At 49.2% G+C, this 16,376-nt stretch overlaps 1 protein-coding gene across 5 annotated transcripts in view; it reads right to left on the reverse strand.

The window, feature by feature from the left end:
- The window catches only part of UBL3 (ubiquitin like 3), a 101,649-nt gene extending 88,197 nt beyond the window's left edge, over positions 1–13,452 (reverse strand). For 4 of the 5 annotated variants that reach the window (XM_047756291.1, XM_047756290.1, XM_047756294.1 and 1 more), the window contains exons 1-2: positions 13,259–13,452; positions 3,958–4,031 (exon numbers count right to left, since the gene is read on the reverse strand). In XM_047756291.1, coding sequence (XP_047612247.1) covers positions 3,958–4,031; positions 13,259–13,393 — 209 coding nt within the window. In that variant the 5' untranslated portion in view covers positions 13,394–13,452. The remainder of the gene's footprint in view (positions 1–3,957; positions 4,032–13,258) is intronic. The other variant, XM_047756296.1, reaches the window with a different exon arrangement.
- Positions 13,453–16,376: the final 2,924 nt, after the last annotated feature.

Raw genomic sequence — 16,376 nt, forward strand, 5'->3', positions numbered from 1 at the left:
CTGAGACACTGAATCAGAAGGTCTGCAATTGAGGTGAGAGTGTTGGGTGGCGAGAGCTCCCCAAATGATTATCACCTTCATTCCTGGTGAAGGGTCACTGTCCTACTCGATGCAACCATAACATAGGGCAGATCTGAAGAGGAAGGTACATGCAGGCAGTAGGCAGTAGCGTGTATGGGAGGAGGCCGTGGATTTTGCCATTTGAGATGAATAGATGGATATTGACAGTCTGATAATAGAAAGTAGCTCACAGCGGGGTCTGCAGGTCATCAGCGTCCATGACATCTAAGAGCTTATTAAAAAAATGCAGACCCTCGGGCCATGTCCTAGACCTATGTGAGTCTGCATTTCAGCAGGTTCAGCGGTCTAAGACCTCCCTTCAAATCCGTCCTGCACCAGCTTCCAGTGGTGGCAGGAACACAACACCCTGCCTAGAAGGTGCCAGACTGCCTTGTTCACAGGACATTGACCTCCTGTGAACGCTCTCTGCGCCTCAGCTTCCCCGTCTGTAAACTGGGGGCAGTCCTGTCCACCACAACGCTGGACTGTTACAGGATGAAATCAGAAATCCAAGGAAATCCCTTATCTGGAAGGGAAGAGGTGCCCTCGTCAGTGTTTTCTTAGACGGTCTGACGGTGGACCCGTCTCCTCACGTCGGGGTCCGCTTTGGGACCTCAGGTTCCACACTGAGAGCATGAGGACAACACTAGCAGCCACTAGGCTGCACTGAGGGTTATTAGAAGTATCCATGTTCTGTGGTCTGTAGACGCCTCTCCAGATGGCCTGACGCTGTTGTCGACAGGCTGCCAGAGGAAGAAGGACCGTATGAGGCAAAGCTTGCAGCCCGTCCCTGCAGGGAGGCAACACCTCCCGAGGGCAAGAGGACCACCGAGGTTTTTTTGCAGCCCAGTGAGAACCAGACCACCCTCAACGCTGCCATAAGGGGAAAGGTCACTGGGCTCAAGTCATCCTGTCCTCCTGCCTTATGGTCCCCCCTTCCCACGTGGACTGGATCGGACCACCCAGGAAGAGATGTTTGCTCAGTGGCTGGTGGGTAAATGACAAGGAGCGGCACGGGTGGGCCACCCTCAGCTCTGTCCCAGGGTCCCCTGGACTTCTCTCTTGTCCTAGACAATCCTTGGGCCAGCTGACGACCCAGGTTCTGACACCCTCAGTCCCCCTTTTCATCTTGACTTTCCTCCGAGGGTGCAGCCAGCAGGTCTGGGATACATTTCATTGTGTGCAGGACTGAGAGACAGATAAAATCTTTTGCATTCCCTTCCTGTAGCTTGCTTAGGGCCTGAGGGGCAGAAAAGCGGACCTGGGATTTATTGCTGCTCCTGGGAGACTTGGGAGCTTTTTGCAGGAACATTAAATTTTTTTTTTCCCCCCTGGGACTTAGTCTCAGTCCCAAGTGTCCTGGGACACGGTCAAGGCCACCATGTTAAGGCAGCCACTACTGGGCCCCTCGAGGACCCCGAGGGGCCTGAGACAATGCCCTAGCTGGGACAGAGAGAAATTCATGGGGCACCGGCTCCTTGATCCCCGTGCAATCCCCCTGCCTTGACACTTCCATCTGCTTGGAGAATGGGGTCCACAGCCTCTCTTTCTGCGGCTTCCTGCTCCCCCAAGACAGCCTCTGTGAGTGGCCTACGTGGCCACCGTTACAGGTGCAAAATCTAAAACCCGAGTCAGCGCTTGAGGAGCGGACACTCTGGGGAGCACATCTTTGCTTTTCCCTGCCATCATCTGTTGTCACCTCTAGAGCCATCTGTCAAGCCTTTGACAGCAGAATGTCATCCCCCCACTCCCCCAACCCCCGGGAAAGAGGGTCAGATTTCCAGAAATGCTGGTTCCAACCCTCTGTCGTCCGATGTCCTGAAGGACACCCCCAACCCCGGCCGAGCTGCCCTATTGCATCTCCAGTTGCCTGAAGGACTTTCCGTCTGGGGAACTGTGCTTGTTACCGTTCAGAGGAAGGCACATTTGTGATGCTTCCAGGTAGCGGAGAAGGATGCCGGCTTCTCCTGGGCTCTCGAGACGACCGCGTCCTAAGGCTATTTACCACCTGCCGTGGAAGGGACTGGAGGGTTTGCTCCAGAGACGCAGCACCTGCCGGCCCTCGCTGGGCAACTGCAGACCTTCTTCTCAGAGAACAAGTGGCACAGTGGGACCCTTGGTTCGGGAGCAGGGCATCCGTGGGGGGGGGGGGGTCTGTGTCTCTCTGGCATCCTCTAAGAGGATGCCAGGTCTCAGGTGAGTTCTCAGAAGGAGAGCGAGCTCTGTGCCCATTCACCGGCCTGGGGCAGCTGATTGGCCCCGCGTTCCAGGGCGGTGCAGCTTCCTGACGCTTCCAGGGTGTTGGGGACCCTGACCCGGGCCAGGGCAGGGGGCCGTGCAGGTCCTGCCCGAGCACAGAGAGTGGCGAGCCTCTTTCCACAGGGAGCATCAGGCCGCTCTGAGACAGTTCTGTCCTTCAAGACAAAAGGGTCCCTTGATGTAAGAGAAGAGGCGGGTCCCAACGTCTTAGTTCACTCCTGCTGGGGAACAAGCCTCCCATTCACTTTCCAGAGGGTCTCTTTCTCTGGGGCCGTGGAGAAGGCCGCACTGTTAGGAGACTGGGAAATGGCACTGTGAGCCGGGGAGGCCCAGCGGCTGCGAGCTCTCAGGGGCTTCGATCCTTGGAAAGAGGTCCCCTCCCTCCCCTTTCGGGGAGAGGCTTATTCAGGTTCGAGCCTCAGAAGCGTTCTCTTTTGATCCACCAACTGTGTCCTCGTTTCTTCTCAGACCGGGGAAAAATGACTGCAATAAAACAAGCCTGGGCTTTCCTTATTTAGGACACGCTCTGTCACCTGGACTCAAACCACCAGGTCTTCAAAGCCCCAAGACATAATCTATAAAGAGCAGGGAATCGTTTGAAGACAGGTGATCAGTTCTTCACAACAGAAAAGAATGTATTCTTTGGATAAGAGCAAAACTTCGACTCTGTCCTGTTTTGCTGGGGTGAGCGGGGGAGGCTCTCGTTTAAAGTATTAAATCACTAGAGCAGAAATCCAGGAATACTGGAACACACCAAAAAAGACCAGTTTTCAGAAGGAATGAAAACACTAACTTTGGAGTTCCCACTGTGGTGCCCTGGGTTAAGAATTAGACTGCGATGGCTCAGGTCAATATGGAGGAGCGGGTTCAATCCCTGGCCCTGTGCTGTGAATTAAAGGATCCAGTGTTGCCACAGCCGTGGTGTAGGTCAGAGCTGTGACCCGATCTAACTGCGAGCCCAGGAACTTCCATATGCAGCGAGGGCCGTCATAAACCAAACGCAGCACTACCTTTGAACCATCCTCTCCCGGTCCTGGGTCCTGGTCTGTCAAGTCTCATCTCCCTGTGAGCGACTCTAACACCTGCGTCTGGATGCTTCTCTCTGGAGCTGCAGATCCACCTTTCCCATGGCTGCTGGATTTGTCCACCTGTGAGTATCTTGTCCCCCCAAGTTGAATGTCTCCCAGACTGGACTCCACCCTCCCCTTTGAAACGGCCCCTCCTTTTGACTTATTTCTGCTGACAGCATCAACTATTGTCGCTGAATGTTGTCAGTTCTCTCTCAAGTGATTCCAGAACCTTCCCCCTCCCTAACAAACACCACCGTGAAAGACCTTATCGCGGCTCCTTTGCCGATTGCAGCAGTCTCCTGCCTCGTCCAGCCTTTTCCTGCTCCAAGCCTTGTACACAAATCATGCAGAATTAACTTCCCAGAGCACTCGTTGTGACATCTCATTGCTGTAGTGAACACTTGTCAGGAGAAGCTGCCCAACGTCATCGAACACCCTCAATATTTATAAACATTATAATTTATATATACTATATATATGTTATATACTCTTACATGTATTGCTATATTATATAGTATTGTATATAATTCCATAAAACACCAGCCCTTTAATATGCACAAAAATTTACCTGGGAACTTCCAGGAGTTTCCTGAAGACAAAACCAATGCTCCATTTATGGTGGCTCCATTTATGGCAATTAAACTATGCAGAACAAAGAAACCTTGAATTAATTGGGGTAAGACAAACCCCCTCAAGTTTTTCAGTTTCCCTGTAAAATGCAGTCCGTAAAGACATCATAAACATGTTGGCAGTGGGATTTCCTGGTGTTTCCCATTCTTAAAACTAGGCTGATACAGTTTAAAAGTGTAATTCGAAAGGCTGTCGCCCGATAGTATAAAAACGTGGGGTTTTCATCAGACCTTCTCTGCTACACTCGGGTGTTCCGTCGTGTTGTTGATGCTGCCAGGTCACGGTGATATTTGTGGCCCGCATGGGAAGTGAGAACAGGAGAGGAAGGGTAATGAGTTTAAACGAACTTGGCATCCATGGTGAGCGTAGATGATAGCAAATGTTTTCTTTGCCAAGAAAAGGGAAGCGATCAAACTGTAACTAGATCCCGTGTAGAGTGTTGACAATCAAGCTGAAGTGGGGCAGCACAGCCTACATCAGTCGGGAAACCACGCTGGTTGCTACTAACAAGAACAAGTTGGCTCAGAGTCAATGTGAGCAAGACAGCACCAGCCAGATCCAAGGCCACGGTCACGGGCAGCACTAGCCCTTTCCGCCACCAAGGAATAATGATGCTTGTGGAGGCTTCTGATGAACCAAGGTCAGCAGAGGGTCCAGGTCTGATTTTTGACAACTGCTCCCATATTCGTGGGGCTCAGCGAAGTGCAGAGCTTCCTGTTCTGATCCAAACACCCTTTTCTTCATTTCATGATCTTCAACATCATCCAAGGAAGCCTCGGGAGAGGTGGGTTCACAGTTAATATTGCACCCCTTTCTATGGGCATCCTCAAAGGTTTGGGGACGCCTCTGTCTTTCAAAAGTGGAGAGGAGCTTCTCAAAAATTAAAGATTTTTAAAAATTCATGTGAGGGTGAAGGTTGGACTGAGACAAGGAAGCACTTGTCATCGTAGTAAAGGACACCAAGTCTCAACAAGACCGTCCATGTGGCGGAAAAGAAGAAATGAAATCCTCCAGGAGTGTTATCTGCATAACATGAAAAACTTCTTTGACTGACTTGTTCCCTTTCTTTCTTGTGTGTGATGTTGTACAGACGCAGTCACAGACAGGAGCAAACGAGAAGAAAATGAAAGGTGTGCAGAAAGACATCATCAAAAATGCTTTTTGATGATAATAAAGTTCCCCTTTAATGGTTTAGAATTTTCTTCCAAGCGAGACTTGATGGGTTTTCTGTTTATGTAGGTCACACATTAGCACGATCTAGGGCCTTTGGGAACTGTTGATCTCAGGGTCTAAAAATCAAAGAGGAGAACTGAATTTTGGAATGGCCTCATCATAAAAGGCTTGTTCCTGGTGCTTATTTTAGAAAATAAGTCATTAAAGGAAGGTAGAAGCTAATGCAGGAAATCTAAGATCGAGGGAAGAAAATCATGAAATCAGAGGACAGGCATTTAGCAAAGGCAGCACCAATAGGAAAACAGAGACACACAACTCTGATGGCCCTGAAAGGTCTGCTGGTTTGAGGTCTTATTATAGAGGAATGTGGCTGCCAGGCTGGGGAGCATGTTTTTAGGTCACTAGGCACGGAGGAGCCATCGATATTTATTTTTCATTTTTGGTTTATCAGTTGCCAACAACAGAATCTACTCGTCCTAGTCCAAGCTGAAAGAGAATTTATCACACACTATTAGGTAGCTTTTAAAAACTTCAGGTGAGCTACCCAGCTTGACTCCAAAGCTAGGAAATAGAAGCTGCCGCCATGAAAAACACCCCACTCACACCCCTGAGGATCCAAACTCCCAGCTGCATTTGACAGAAGAATGGATTCTTAATGCAGTCATCTTCTCCCATGACTTACTTCTGGTTCCGTTGCTCTGGCAGGAACCTCAGGTACCCGTGATGCATAGGGCTGAAATCATAAACCCAAGCTCAAGCTGCAAGGAAGTCTGGGATATGAGTCCGGCAGTGCCTTGAGCTGTGGTGTAACATGAGCTGTGGTATAGGTTGCAGGTGCAGTGCAGATCCTGCGTAGCTGTGGTGTAGGCTGGCAGCTACAGGTCCGATTTGACCCCTAGCCTGGAAAGCTCCATATGCCACGGGTGCAGCCCTAAAAAGACAAAAGAAAAAAAAAAGAAAGAAAAAAAAAGAAAAGAAAGAAAACTTTCTCTGATGTTCCAAACTTATGGCATTTAAAAAAAAATGCAAAATGAAATCAAGTAGAAAATATGAGTGTGTTATATCGAGTAAGAATAACTGTTGTTGCCAGAATCTTTTGTTTCAGCAATGTTTTTGTGGATGCGGGTACCTGGTTGTGGTGTAAAATGTATTTCTCACCGTGTGTCATAGTGGAGCCACTGAAGAGGGATGTGTTCTTGGGATCTGTGGCTAGAAATGCGGACAGAAGACAAAGAGGAAAGGGGAGACTGCTACGGAGGAAGATACACAAGGACTTTCACTGGACCAGGTGGGATTTTCACTTTATGGTCTACAAGACTGCCTACCCAGTACCAATTCATTCCTGTAGGTATAGACAGCTGTCCTGTAAGTTTATTCTTCTGAATGCGTAGGAGAGACAGGTGCTGCAGAGCTACAGATGGTCTTAGCTTTCCACACCCAGCCCAGCCCAAGGATCTACTCCAACTGCCTCCACCAAGTCCATGCCAACGACAGCGAAATGTCAGATGCGCTTTGCAGGGCTTTCAAACGCCGAGCCATTTGGTCACCTCTTCTTCTGGTGGTACAGTACATTGCAGATGTACTTTGAAAGCTCATTAAATATAAACAGTACCCCGAAGGATTGTGATTGTACAAGATGTTCCTGATATGAAGTGATTGCTTTCATCGGGGAACAGTGACTCTTGCATAGTTTGCGCAGTTGGAAGTGTTCAGTCCCCAGAAAGAGAGAAAAAAATCCAGGGATGCTTTCAGTCTCCTGCACAAAGTCACACAAGACTCTTGGGCGTTCCAGCGCCCTTGTTTAGGTGGTATCACATTCTGGTCTGGTCCCCAAGAGCCTGTCTCAGGCAATGGCCCCATGTGGGTCCAGGAGGCCCCACTGGTCTTTGGAAACCTTCCACCCTGGGTCACTCTTGGTCCTAAGGCCACTGGGGTGATGATTTGGTGCCAGAAGCAGGTTGCTCCTCGTGTGTCAAAGCTTCCCGGAGGTGCCAGATGACACGGAGGATACAGCCTCACGCTACCTGAGAACGTGCTATAAAAATCAGCCTCTCTTAAGGTTCTTCAAGGATTTGGTACAAAGATTTTTCCTCATCCATGACATTTTCCTTCTCTTGGGAATGTCAACACCTAAGGCTTCCTTTGATCGGCATGTTCTCGAAAAGTCAGGTTTGTTAAATTTTGATACAATGACTCCTGGTTTCCCTGGTCTATTCCTCTAGCATCAGTTTTATAAATGTCCGTATCTGACTGTTCTTCAATAAAGAATGACTCCTGACAGTTTCGTTTCTTACCCTACCTCCCTCTTCTGTCACAGAGAGAACTGTAAATAACCCCTGGGCAGGTATTGGATGTGTATGGGAGGTGGCAGGATGCTACTGTTTAAAAGCACCCGAGTTCCCACTGTGGCAGAGTGGGTTCAGAATCTGACTGCAGCAGCTTGGGTCCCTGCAGAAGCATGGCTTTGATCCTTGGCCCAACGCAGTGGGTTCAAGGATCTGGCGTTGTTGCTTGGATTCAATCTCTGGCCCAGCAACTTCCATATGCCATGGATGTGGGCAATAAATAAATAAATAAATAAAAGCATCCCAGCAATCCTTTTATAAAATCGAGAAAGAAGGGAACTTGAAAAAAGAAATGAGGAAGGAAGTAGCAAGTGTTGGTTCTAAGGGAGCCATGTGGCTCCAGCGACCTATGGGGTGACACCTCCCACAGCTATTAAGGGTTCCTAGATTACCTTTGGGCAACCTTACGCTGGGCCGTGAGGACTGGACTACAGCCACGTCATAAGAACACAAAGTCATTCTGATCGGAGAACATCAGCAAGAAAGAGTAGAGATGTTTCCAATGTGGGTCCTTTCGATTGAGTCCATCCCAGAAGCCAATGGAAACAGATACTTTAAATCACTACCAGATTGGACTGAGATCGCATATTATCTGACGTTCTAAGAGAGTCATGTTCCTGAACTTCATGGAAATAAACACTGCAGCCGCCACAGAATCAAGCATCTGGTGCAAGGAAAGAGCTTCTGGAAAGCCCTGTCTACAGGGTAAGGGGCTGCCTTGCCCAGTGGGCTTCCCCAGAACCATGAGCTCCTTCCGTGCCCTGTTCTCGCCTCTCTTACTTGAGATGCTTGTCAGTAATTCCTCCCCTCTTCGCTGTAACAGAACGTACAGGAGCCCAGGGGTCCTCAAACTAGAGCAGCCATGGCAACCGGGTAGAGGGCTTATTAAAACACAGATTACTGGCGGCCTCCCGTCCCCTGAGACTGTAATTCCCTCTCCCTGGGGTCGAGTCTGAGAATTTGCATTTCTAACAAGATCTCCAGTGATGTCGATGCTGCTAGTTCTGGGCCCGCACTCTGGGAACAACTGCTTGAAGGACTGTGCACAGAGCTGGTGTGAATGAGTAAGTGATGAATGAAGGAATGAAGGAATGAATGAGTGGAGGCAAACCCTGCCTCGCCTCAGAATGAATGTTTTCGCCCTACACGAATACCTCGGCAAAACATACCTGCTACAGTAAAGGAAGGCTATTTTTTTTTTTTTCCTATTTGAAGACAGTCTTTTTCGTCCTCCCCAGCCAAAGAGCCTGTGATAAGTAGTTTAGTCCTTTTTGCTAATTCCAGGGCACACAGAGTTCTCAACTGTGAAGGTGCCAGAAGTTCTCTGGATTCAAAGTGTGTCTATCCAGATGGACAGATTGGGGAGCCAGACTCTTCATGGCTTTCTCTGCTCTAAAAATTTTCAGCATTTCATCTGAACACATCAGAGCAGGCTGGGATGAAAACCTGAAATGAGCTTGACCCTACAAAAATGGTACCTGCTTGGACGCCATGATACCTGAGCATGGAGAAGGCTGGTCTCGGGCCACCGGCCAGCTGGGGCTCCACCTGGAGAGCTTGCTGCGGCTGGCCTGCCTTTGGCCTTGGTGTGAGCATTTTTCACCCAAATTGGACCACTCCTCATCCTTAGTAACAGGGTAACAGCAGGTTCTGTCAACCGTGGTTGTTTCCCAGCTGTCCGGAGACATGTCGCATGGCACCAGGTTTGCTCTTTGATCATTTAAGCAATTAATTATATTCCATTTTGCCATTGTAATAGAATGACATATTTCCATTGAAGAGCAGAAAAAAGCAGCACATCACTTTCCTACTGGCCTAAAAATAACCCTGTTGACTTGGACATTTTGTATATATCTTTTCATTTCACTTTCTATGCTCAGAATTATTTGTTTTTAATGTTCATATGATGAGTATATTTCCATTATCTTCAGCCAAACACATTTTCTACAGAAAAGGAAGGCTTTTTGTTTTTGACGGCTATGTTTTTCATTCTGTCTGGCCAACTGACCTGTAGTGGGTCGTTTAGTGTCTTTTGTTAATTCAGAACCCATAAAATTCTCAACTGCGAAGGTGCCAGAACTTCCCTCTTTCTAGCTTAAAAAATGATTTTATAAAGTAAAATTCACAATTCTCCCACTTTAAAAAGCTGATTTAAAAGATGTGATTACTTAGAATCATAAGCTGATTTTGTATTTTACTTTTTTTCATTTAAAGGATCACGATATGTATTTCCCAGGCATAATATAAACTCCTGTAGAATTACTTTAAAAGTCTCATTCGAGTCTCCTCATTTGATCAGTTATAGCCAGAAAACACAGCACTGATCTAAAAATCCAGCCCAGAACAATGGTAGGACAGAAAATGTGAAAGGCAGCACTGAAGACTTTAGTGCACAGCTCCAAGGCTGTTCCAATGAGCTGGTAGAACATGGCAAGACTGGAAATTGGACAAATCAGTTATAAATTAATCCTTAAGCCTAATGATTAAGTCTCATATAAAACCAACGTTGAGGCCCACATTGTCAAGTTGGGTGAGTCTTCACTTATGCAGCTCATCAAATGCCTGCTCCCTCTGGGGGAGCAGAAGCCAAGATGGCGGGAAGTGTTCTCTGGCTCAGGTAGAGATGGGTGGTTTCCAGTGGGTCTGAATTGGGGTCTTAACTCTTCCATGCAAAAGATGGGAGGAGATGCTCCAGCTGCCTTCAGGTAGCAAGCGTGTCATCCACCTGTCAGAGGGCAATTTCCTCCTCCATCAAGGCTGGTAAGCAGATATTTCTGACAGCACAGGGGACCAGTGGGGGCCAGCCAGCGCTCTTAGAGGGGCAGTAACACTGCACCAGAGCTGTTAGGTATGATACTAAAAAGTAAACATGGGCCACTTTTTTTGTGGAAAAAATATGAATTATTTAATGTGCTTCTGAACACAATGTCCCCTCACAGAATTTTTTTCTTTTTTTGGCTGCTCCTGGGGCATGTGGAGGTTCCCAGGCCACGGATCAAACCCGAGCAACAACAGTGACAATGACAGATCCTTAACCTGCCATGCCCTAAGAGAATTCCCCCTCCCAGAACTTTTTTTTTTTTTTTTTGTCTTTTTAGGGCTGCACCCGAGGCACATGGAGGTTCCCAGGCTAGGGGTCAAATTGGCCTACACCACAGCCACAAAAACACCTGATCCAAGCCGCAACTGTGACCTACACCACAGCTCATGGCAATGCCGGATCCTTAACCCACTGAGCGAGGCCAGGGATCAAACCTGCGTCCTCAAGGATGCTAGTCAGATTTGTTTCCACTGCGCCACGATGGGAACTCCTCCCCAGAGATTTTTAAGAATGAATAGTGGATGAATATATGCTTAATCTTTTTAAGATCATGGAATGAACATGCATTCCCAAAACAATTTTGAGGGCAAACGTCCTATCAAAATAAAAGACCAAAAAAAAAAAAATGCTCCCTTAGACCAATAGCTGGAGGACTTCAGAGGCTCGTCTTCATTGAATCTACTTCACCTCTGGATGTCCTCCTTTTTGGGGGCATCATTTTATGATACTTCAATAGTTTATTCCTGCTGTGGCGAGCGGAGAGTTTATCTCTGTCTGACTCATCTCTCCTCTAAGATACCTGTGACCGGTCTGACTTGAGGATGCCTGGGGGGTGAGGGCAGATGCTTCATAATTAGCATCTGATGAGATTGATCTGGAAAATAGCAGTTGTTAAAAAGCCTTTAAAAATGTCCCCTGAGCAACCCACCCCCTGAAGGCACTGTACACGCTCACCCCAACTGTGGGCCAGGCCAGCCTGGGAGCTGCCCTCTCTCGCTCCCAAAAGTGTGGTCAGAGGCAGTGGGGACATCACGTCCAGTATTAGGACCAAATGACTGGGGACATTAGTGTAGAAAGTGGGAGGAAATTTCCCTGAACTGATGTAATCAACACAGAACTGTCAGCGTAAAACCCAACCCAACCAAATAAAAATGTCTTCAGGTGCAAAGCAGTACATTCTCTGAATCTGCATATGTCTAAAGGCTGCACGCGCAAAACGCAGCATCAGAAGAAAATTCGATCAATATCTTAGTGGTACCACCTCGAGCGAGTCAGAATTATTAAATGAGAAAAACCCCGCGACGTTGTCCAAACGCTTTCCTGCCACCAGGATGCGTGTGATTGAATTACAGAGAGACAATCAGTCATGTATTTATTCAGCTTATCACGATCAAGTCTGAGTCTGGGGGAAATCAAAGTGACATCCTGATGCCCACGGTTCCGTGATGGAGGTGACTGAGGGGCCTTGGGGCTTTTCTGAGTCCCAGCCAGAGACAGACCCTCGTGTTTTATACTCAGGGTCACTTTCATAGAGCAATGCCGGGAACACACCAATGTCTACAGGGTTGGCCCGGCACTTAAAAGTTAAGCAGCTGAAGGCATGAAGCAAAGACTGGGCAGCAGGAAGCAGAGTGAAAATGTTCATTTGGCCCGGCTTTGAGAAATGCAGCCCTGTGAGAAGGGGGTGGGTGGGCTCTAGTGATTTTGGCCAGGAAGCCACACCCCTCCCCACGGTGTGGCTCAGAGTGGCCGCTGCCCAACATCCACACCTGCCACAGGCCACCTCCTGTCTGTCACCTGCTTCCCTCTTCCAGCCTGGAGGAGACACCTGGAAGCGTGACTCTCGGCTCCAGATGATGGGAGCAGGGGCAGAAGGCTTCTCAGTCCCATTGCGAGGAGGCCCAGTGAGTGGCCACTGCCACAGACTTCCATTCCTGTGTTCGCCTACCTGTTTGCTCTGGGAGAACCCTCAGGACATCCTGGCTGGGGGCACCTCGGGGCTAACCCCTCACCCAGGAGTCAGGGAGAAGTCGAGCTTCTGTGGAAGATCAGGGCGCTCTTAGCAAAGCGGGCGGCCTGTCGCTCTAGCTTCAAGGGCCAGGGGTCGATGGGAGTCTCGCCATAGGCCAAGGTCATGTTTATTCTTAATGCCCTTGTTTCCTTCCGGCCCTCCTCCTCTGTGTGGGTGAGTCCGCCCCACGCCTGCCCCACCCTCATCCTGCTGGTCCCTCACTCCAGACTTCTCCTGATGTCCTATCCCTGTTAAAATGCACGCCCCTGGCATTCGACAGTTGCCCCCGCCCCATGCCCCGGGCGCACTTTGGCAGGACTCTTCATTATCTGAAGGGGGGGGGGAGCAGGGCGGAGCAATAAGAGCTCCGCCTTCTGTGTGCTTTGCGAGGTCTTTATACATAATGCCTCACTGAGTACTTTTGACCATCCTGGGCGGCAGGGGATATGAGCCCCATATTCCAGAAAAAGCTCAGAGAGGTCAAGCAACGTGCTGAAAATCTCACAGCCAGTCCAGCGAGGAACCAGGATTCCAGCTCACTTGGAGCAGAAGCAGCCTGTGTCCTTTCCCAGCTTCGCGCTGGTGCTGGCAGGGTCACGGCTGGCGGGGTCACGGCTGGCGGCCCCCGTGTCAGACCACAGGATGCCTGCTTATGTGGCGTGATGGTTCCAGGCTTCTGGGGAGTTGGCTGCGGGGAGGCAGCCAATTCCCCAGCTCTGCCCCTTCCCCTGTTCCCTTCAGCTCCGGTTACAGCTGGTAGCTGCCTTCCCTCCATCTGGGGAGCCTTCAAGTATCGTGATTGCGGGATTTGTTACCCTGGGGCTCGGCTCATGCCTGTGGGATCCAAAAAGGTCATCTGTGGGGTATAACGCATTGCCGTGAAATGTACCTGCAAATGGCGTGGTTCCGAGAAGACCTGAGCCCGTGGCCTCGTCCCCGGAAGTGAATCTGGGTCCACTCTTCCACCGAAGTGCAGGTGTGAGCAGGGCCTCTGAACTGCACAGTGGGGCCAGAGCCCCTGCATGAATTCAGGAGCCAATCCACTTCCTTATTTCTGCAGACAAACCAACACTGAGAGTTAAAAAGAGAAAGTGAAAACACATCTGTTAGGTTGATGATGCAGAGGATGCAGATTTTAAAAGAAATGTCACTCCGAATGGGTAAAGCCTGGAAATTGCTCTTCCTCGCCTGACCTGTGATGGGAATTAAAAATTTTTTTTTTCATTTCCACAAAAAACTAAATTAAGGAAGCTGTTTTAAAACCAGTTCCCAATTGTTGCAACAGTAAGAAATGGCCTTAGCACCCACGCCATGGTCTCCAAATGTCCTTTCAACCGTAAGTTTCTATCCTCTTGCCCATTAATTATTTAGCCATAGTTACCAGTAGCAATAGTGGATTGTTTTTTCTGTCTCTGCCCCAAAATAGGACTTAGAGACAGCGAGCATTCTAAACTGAGGGCTGAGAAGAGGTGCCTGGTTTCCATAACCAAGACTATTGATCATGAATTGTTGAAATGCACTTAACAGATATTTATCTGGTGTCTACCGTGTGGCCCTCATTCTGTTATGATCTCTCTTTAATCACGGATGTGCTTGGAAAATGACCTCAAGGCTTGGTGATGCCTTCGGTCCTCAAGAAGCTCTCCTGGACGGGCTAATGAAGGATTGAATAAAGTGCAGAAGGAAAGAAAGAAAATAAGAAAGTGGCACTTTTTTTTTTTTTTTTTTTTTTTGGTCCATGCATGTGGCATGTAGAAGTTCCTGGGTCAGGGAGCAAATCTGAAACACAGCAGCGACTCGGCTGCTGCAATGACAATGCTGGATCCTTAACCTGCTGTGCCACCAGGGAACTCCAAGGAAGTGGTACTTTTGCTCCAGCTGAGGCCACGGGCAAGAGCTAAGGATGTCGGATGAGCACTCCCCCAGCTTTTCTAGGAAAGGTAAACAGGAAACCATAGTGGAAAATAATTAATTCAAATGGATGGCTTATTCTCCGGGTTGGAGCCAGCAAAGGATCCTCTGGATGTGTTTGTCTGTGGTGGGGCGTGGGGAGGAGAGGAATGGGAGTTGGGGAGGTTGTGGGAGAGGTCAAAGGTGAGCTGGTTTTGAGGACCCCACTCCCCTCAACATCCTGCTTGCCCCCCTCCCATCCAGGCTAAAGTTCACTGCCTCCTGGATGGGTGTAGTTTGGAGCCGCCTGCGCTGCGCCTAGGCTGGCAGACCTGGAGGCCCAGAGGTGCCTGCACCAGGAATTGTCCCACATAGGGGGACCAGTCTGTCTGGTCTGCCGGCCTGGAGCCTCTGCTGACAGGCGTGGCCCTTGGGGGCTGGCCCGGGGTGACCAGTGCTGAGTGGGCAGCTGGGGGCCAATTGCCTCACCACATTCTGGCCCTGTCAGTCACCTGGGAAGAAGGGCTGGGGGACCTCCTGGGGTTTCTGGTCATGGCTGTCTTACTACCAGCTGCTGCTACTCCCGCCTGGAATCGCCCGCTTATCCGCGAAGCCAAAGGCACCATCCTGGGATGGTTTCTGAGAGAAACAGGGTATAACATCATGCTTTCATGCGCTCATTCCACCAGCAGGCACAGGGCACGGCTGGGGACCACACACAGGGCTTGGTGCTGGGGGAGGCGCCTAAGACCGCGTCCCCGTATGAGGGGCTCAATGGAGAACAAGGGCGGATATATAAACTTTAAAAAATAATCGCAATAGACCGTGATACATACTGGAAAATTTCATTTATAGGACCTTCCGGAAAAGGCCAAATTGGAGAGCACAGAAAGAGAGTAGTGGTAGTCGGGGGCTGGTGGAGGGATGTGGGGTGGTTGGGAGGGTCCTGTGACTGCATCCATGTCTGTTACATACGAAACATATTTATCAAAATTTGCAGGAATGTAACTAAAAAGGGTGAATTTCACCGTATGTATGGTAATGCTATTTTTTTTTTTTTTGTCTTTGCTATTTCTTTGGGCCGCTCCCGCGGCATATGGAGGTTCCCAGGCTAGGGGTCGAATCGGAGCTGTAGCCACCCGCCTACACCAGAGCCACAGCAACGCAGGATCTGAGCCACATCTGTAACCTACACCACAGCTCACGGCAACGCGTCAACCCACTGAGCAAGGGCAGGGACCGAACCCGCAACCTCGTGGTTCCTACTCGGATTCGTTAACCACTGCGCCACAACGGGAACTCCGGTAATGCTATTTTTGAACAGAAAATACAACACAGTAGAATGCGGTAAGTGCTGATGAAGGGTGAAAGGAACAGAGGAGGAAGTAGCCAGCTCTTCCTGGAAGGGCAGGGGCGGGGGTCAGAGGAGCCTGGATGAGGAAGAGACAACTGACTTGCGTTTCTAGAGACGACACGCAACTCTGAAAGGCAGGGCGAAGGGGGAACAGGTAGGGGGAACAGCACCTGCGAAGGTTCAGAGGCTGGACAGCACGACACGCAACTCTGAGAGGCAGGGCGAAGAGGGCACCCCAGGTAGGGGGAAGAGCATATGTAAAGGTTCAGAGGCTGGACAGCACCCCAGGTAGGGGGAACAGCACATGCGAAGGTTCAGAGGCTGGACCGCAAGCACCTTGTGTCCTGCGAGCTGCTGGTCCTTTGGTGCCCCTGACACATTAACAGGAGTCCAGCTGTGTCGTTCTAAATGTGATGCTAAGTAGAGGGAACCTACCTCAACATAATAAAGGACGTATGTGACAAACCCACAGCGAACATCATTCTCAATGGTGAAAAGCTGAAAGAATTCCCGCTGAGATCAGGAACAAGACAAGGATGTCTGCTCTCGCCACTACTCTTCAACCTAGTTTTGGAAGTCCTGGCCACGGCAATCAGAGAAGTAAAAGAAATAAAAGGAATCCAAATTGGAAAGGAAGAAGTAAAGTAAAACAATCACTATTTGCAGATGACATGATACTATACCTAGAGAACCCTAAAGACTCTACCAGAAAACTGTTAGAGCTCATCCATGAATTTGGCAAAATCACAGGATACAAAATTAA

This window comes from Phacochoerus africanus, chromosome 13 (genome assembly GCF_016906955.1).
Source record: "Phacochoerus africanus isolate WHEZ1 chromosome 13, ROS_Pafr_v1, whole genome shotgun sequence".
Classification (NCBI taxonomy): Eukaryota; Metazoa; Chordata; class Mammalia; order Artiodactyla; family Suidae; genus Phacochoerus; species Phacochoerus africanus.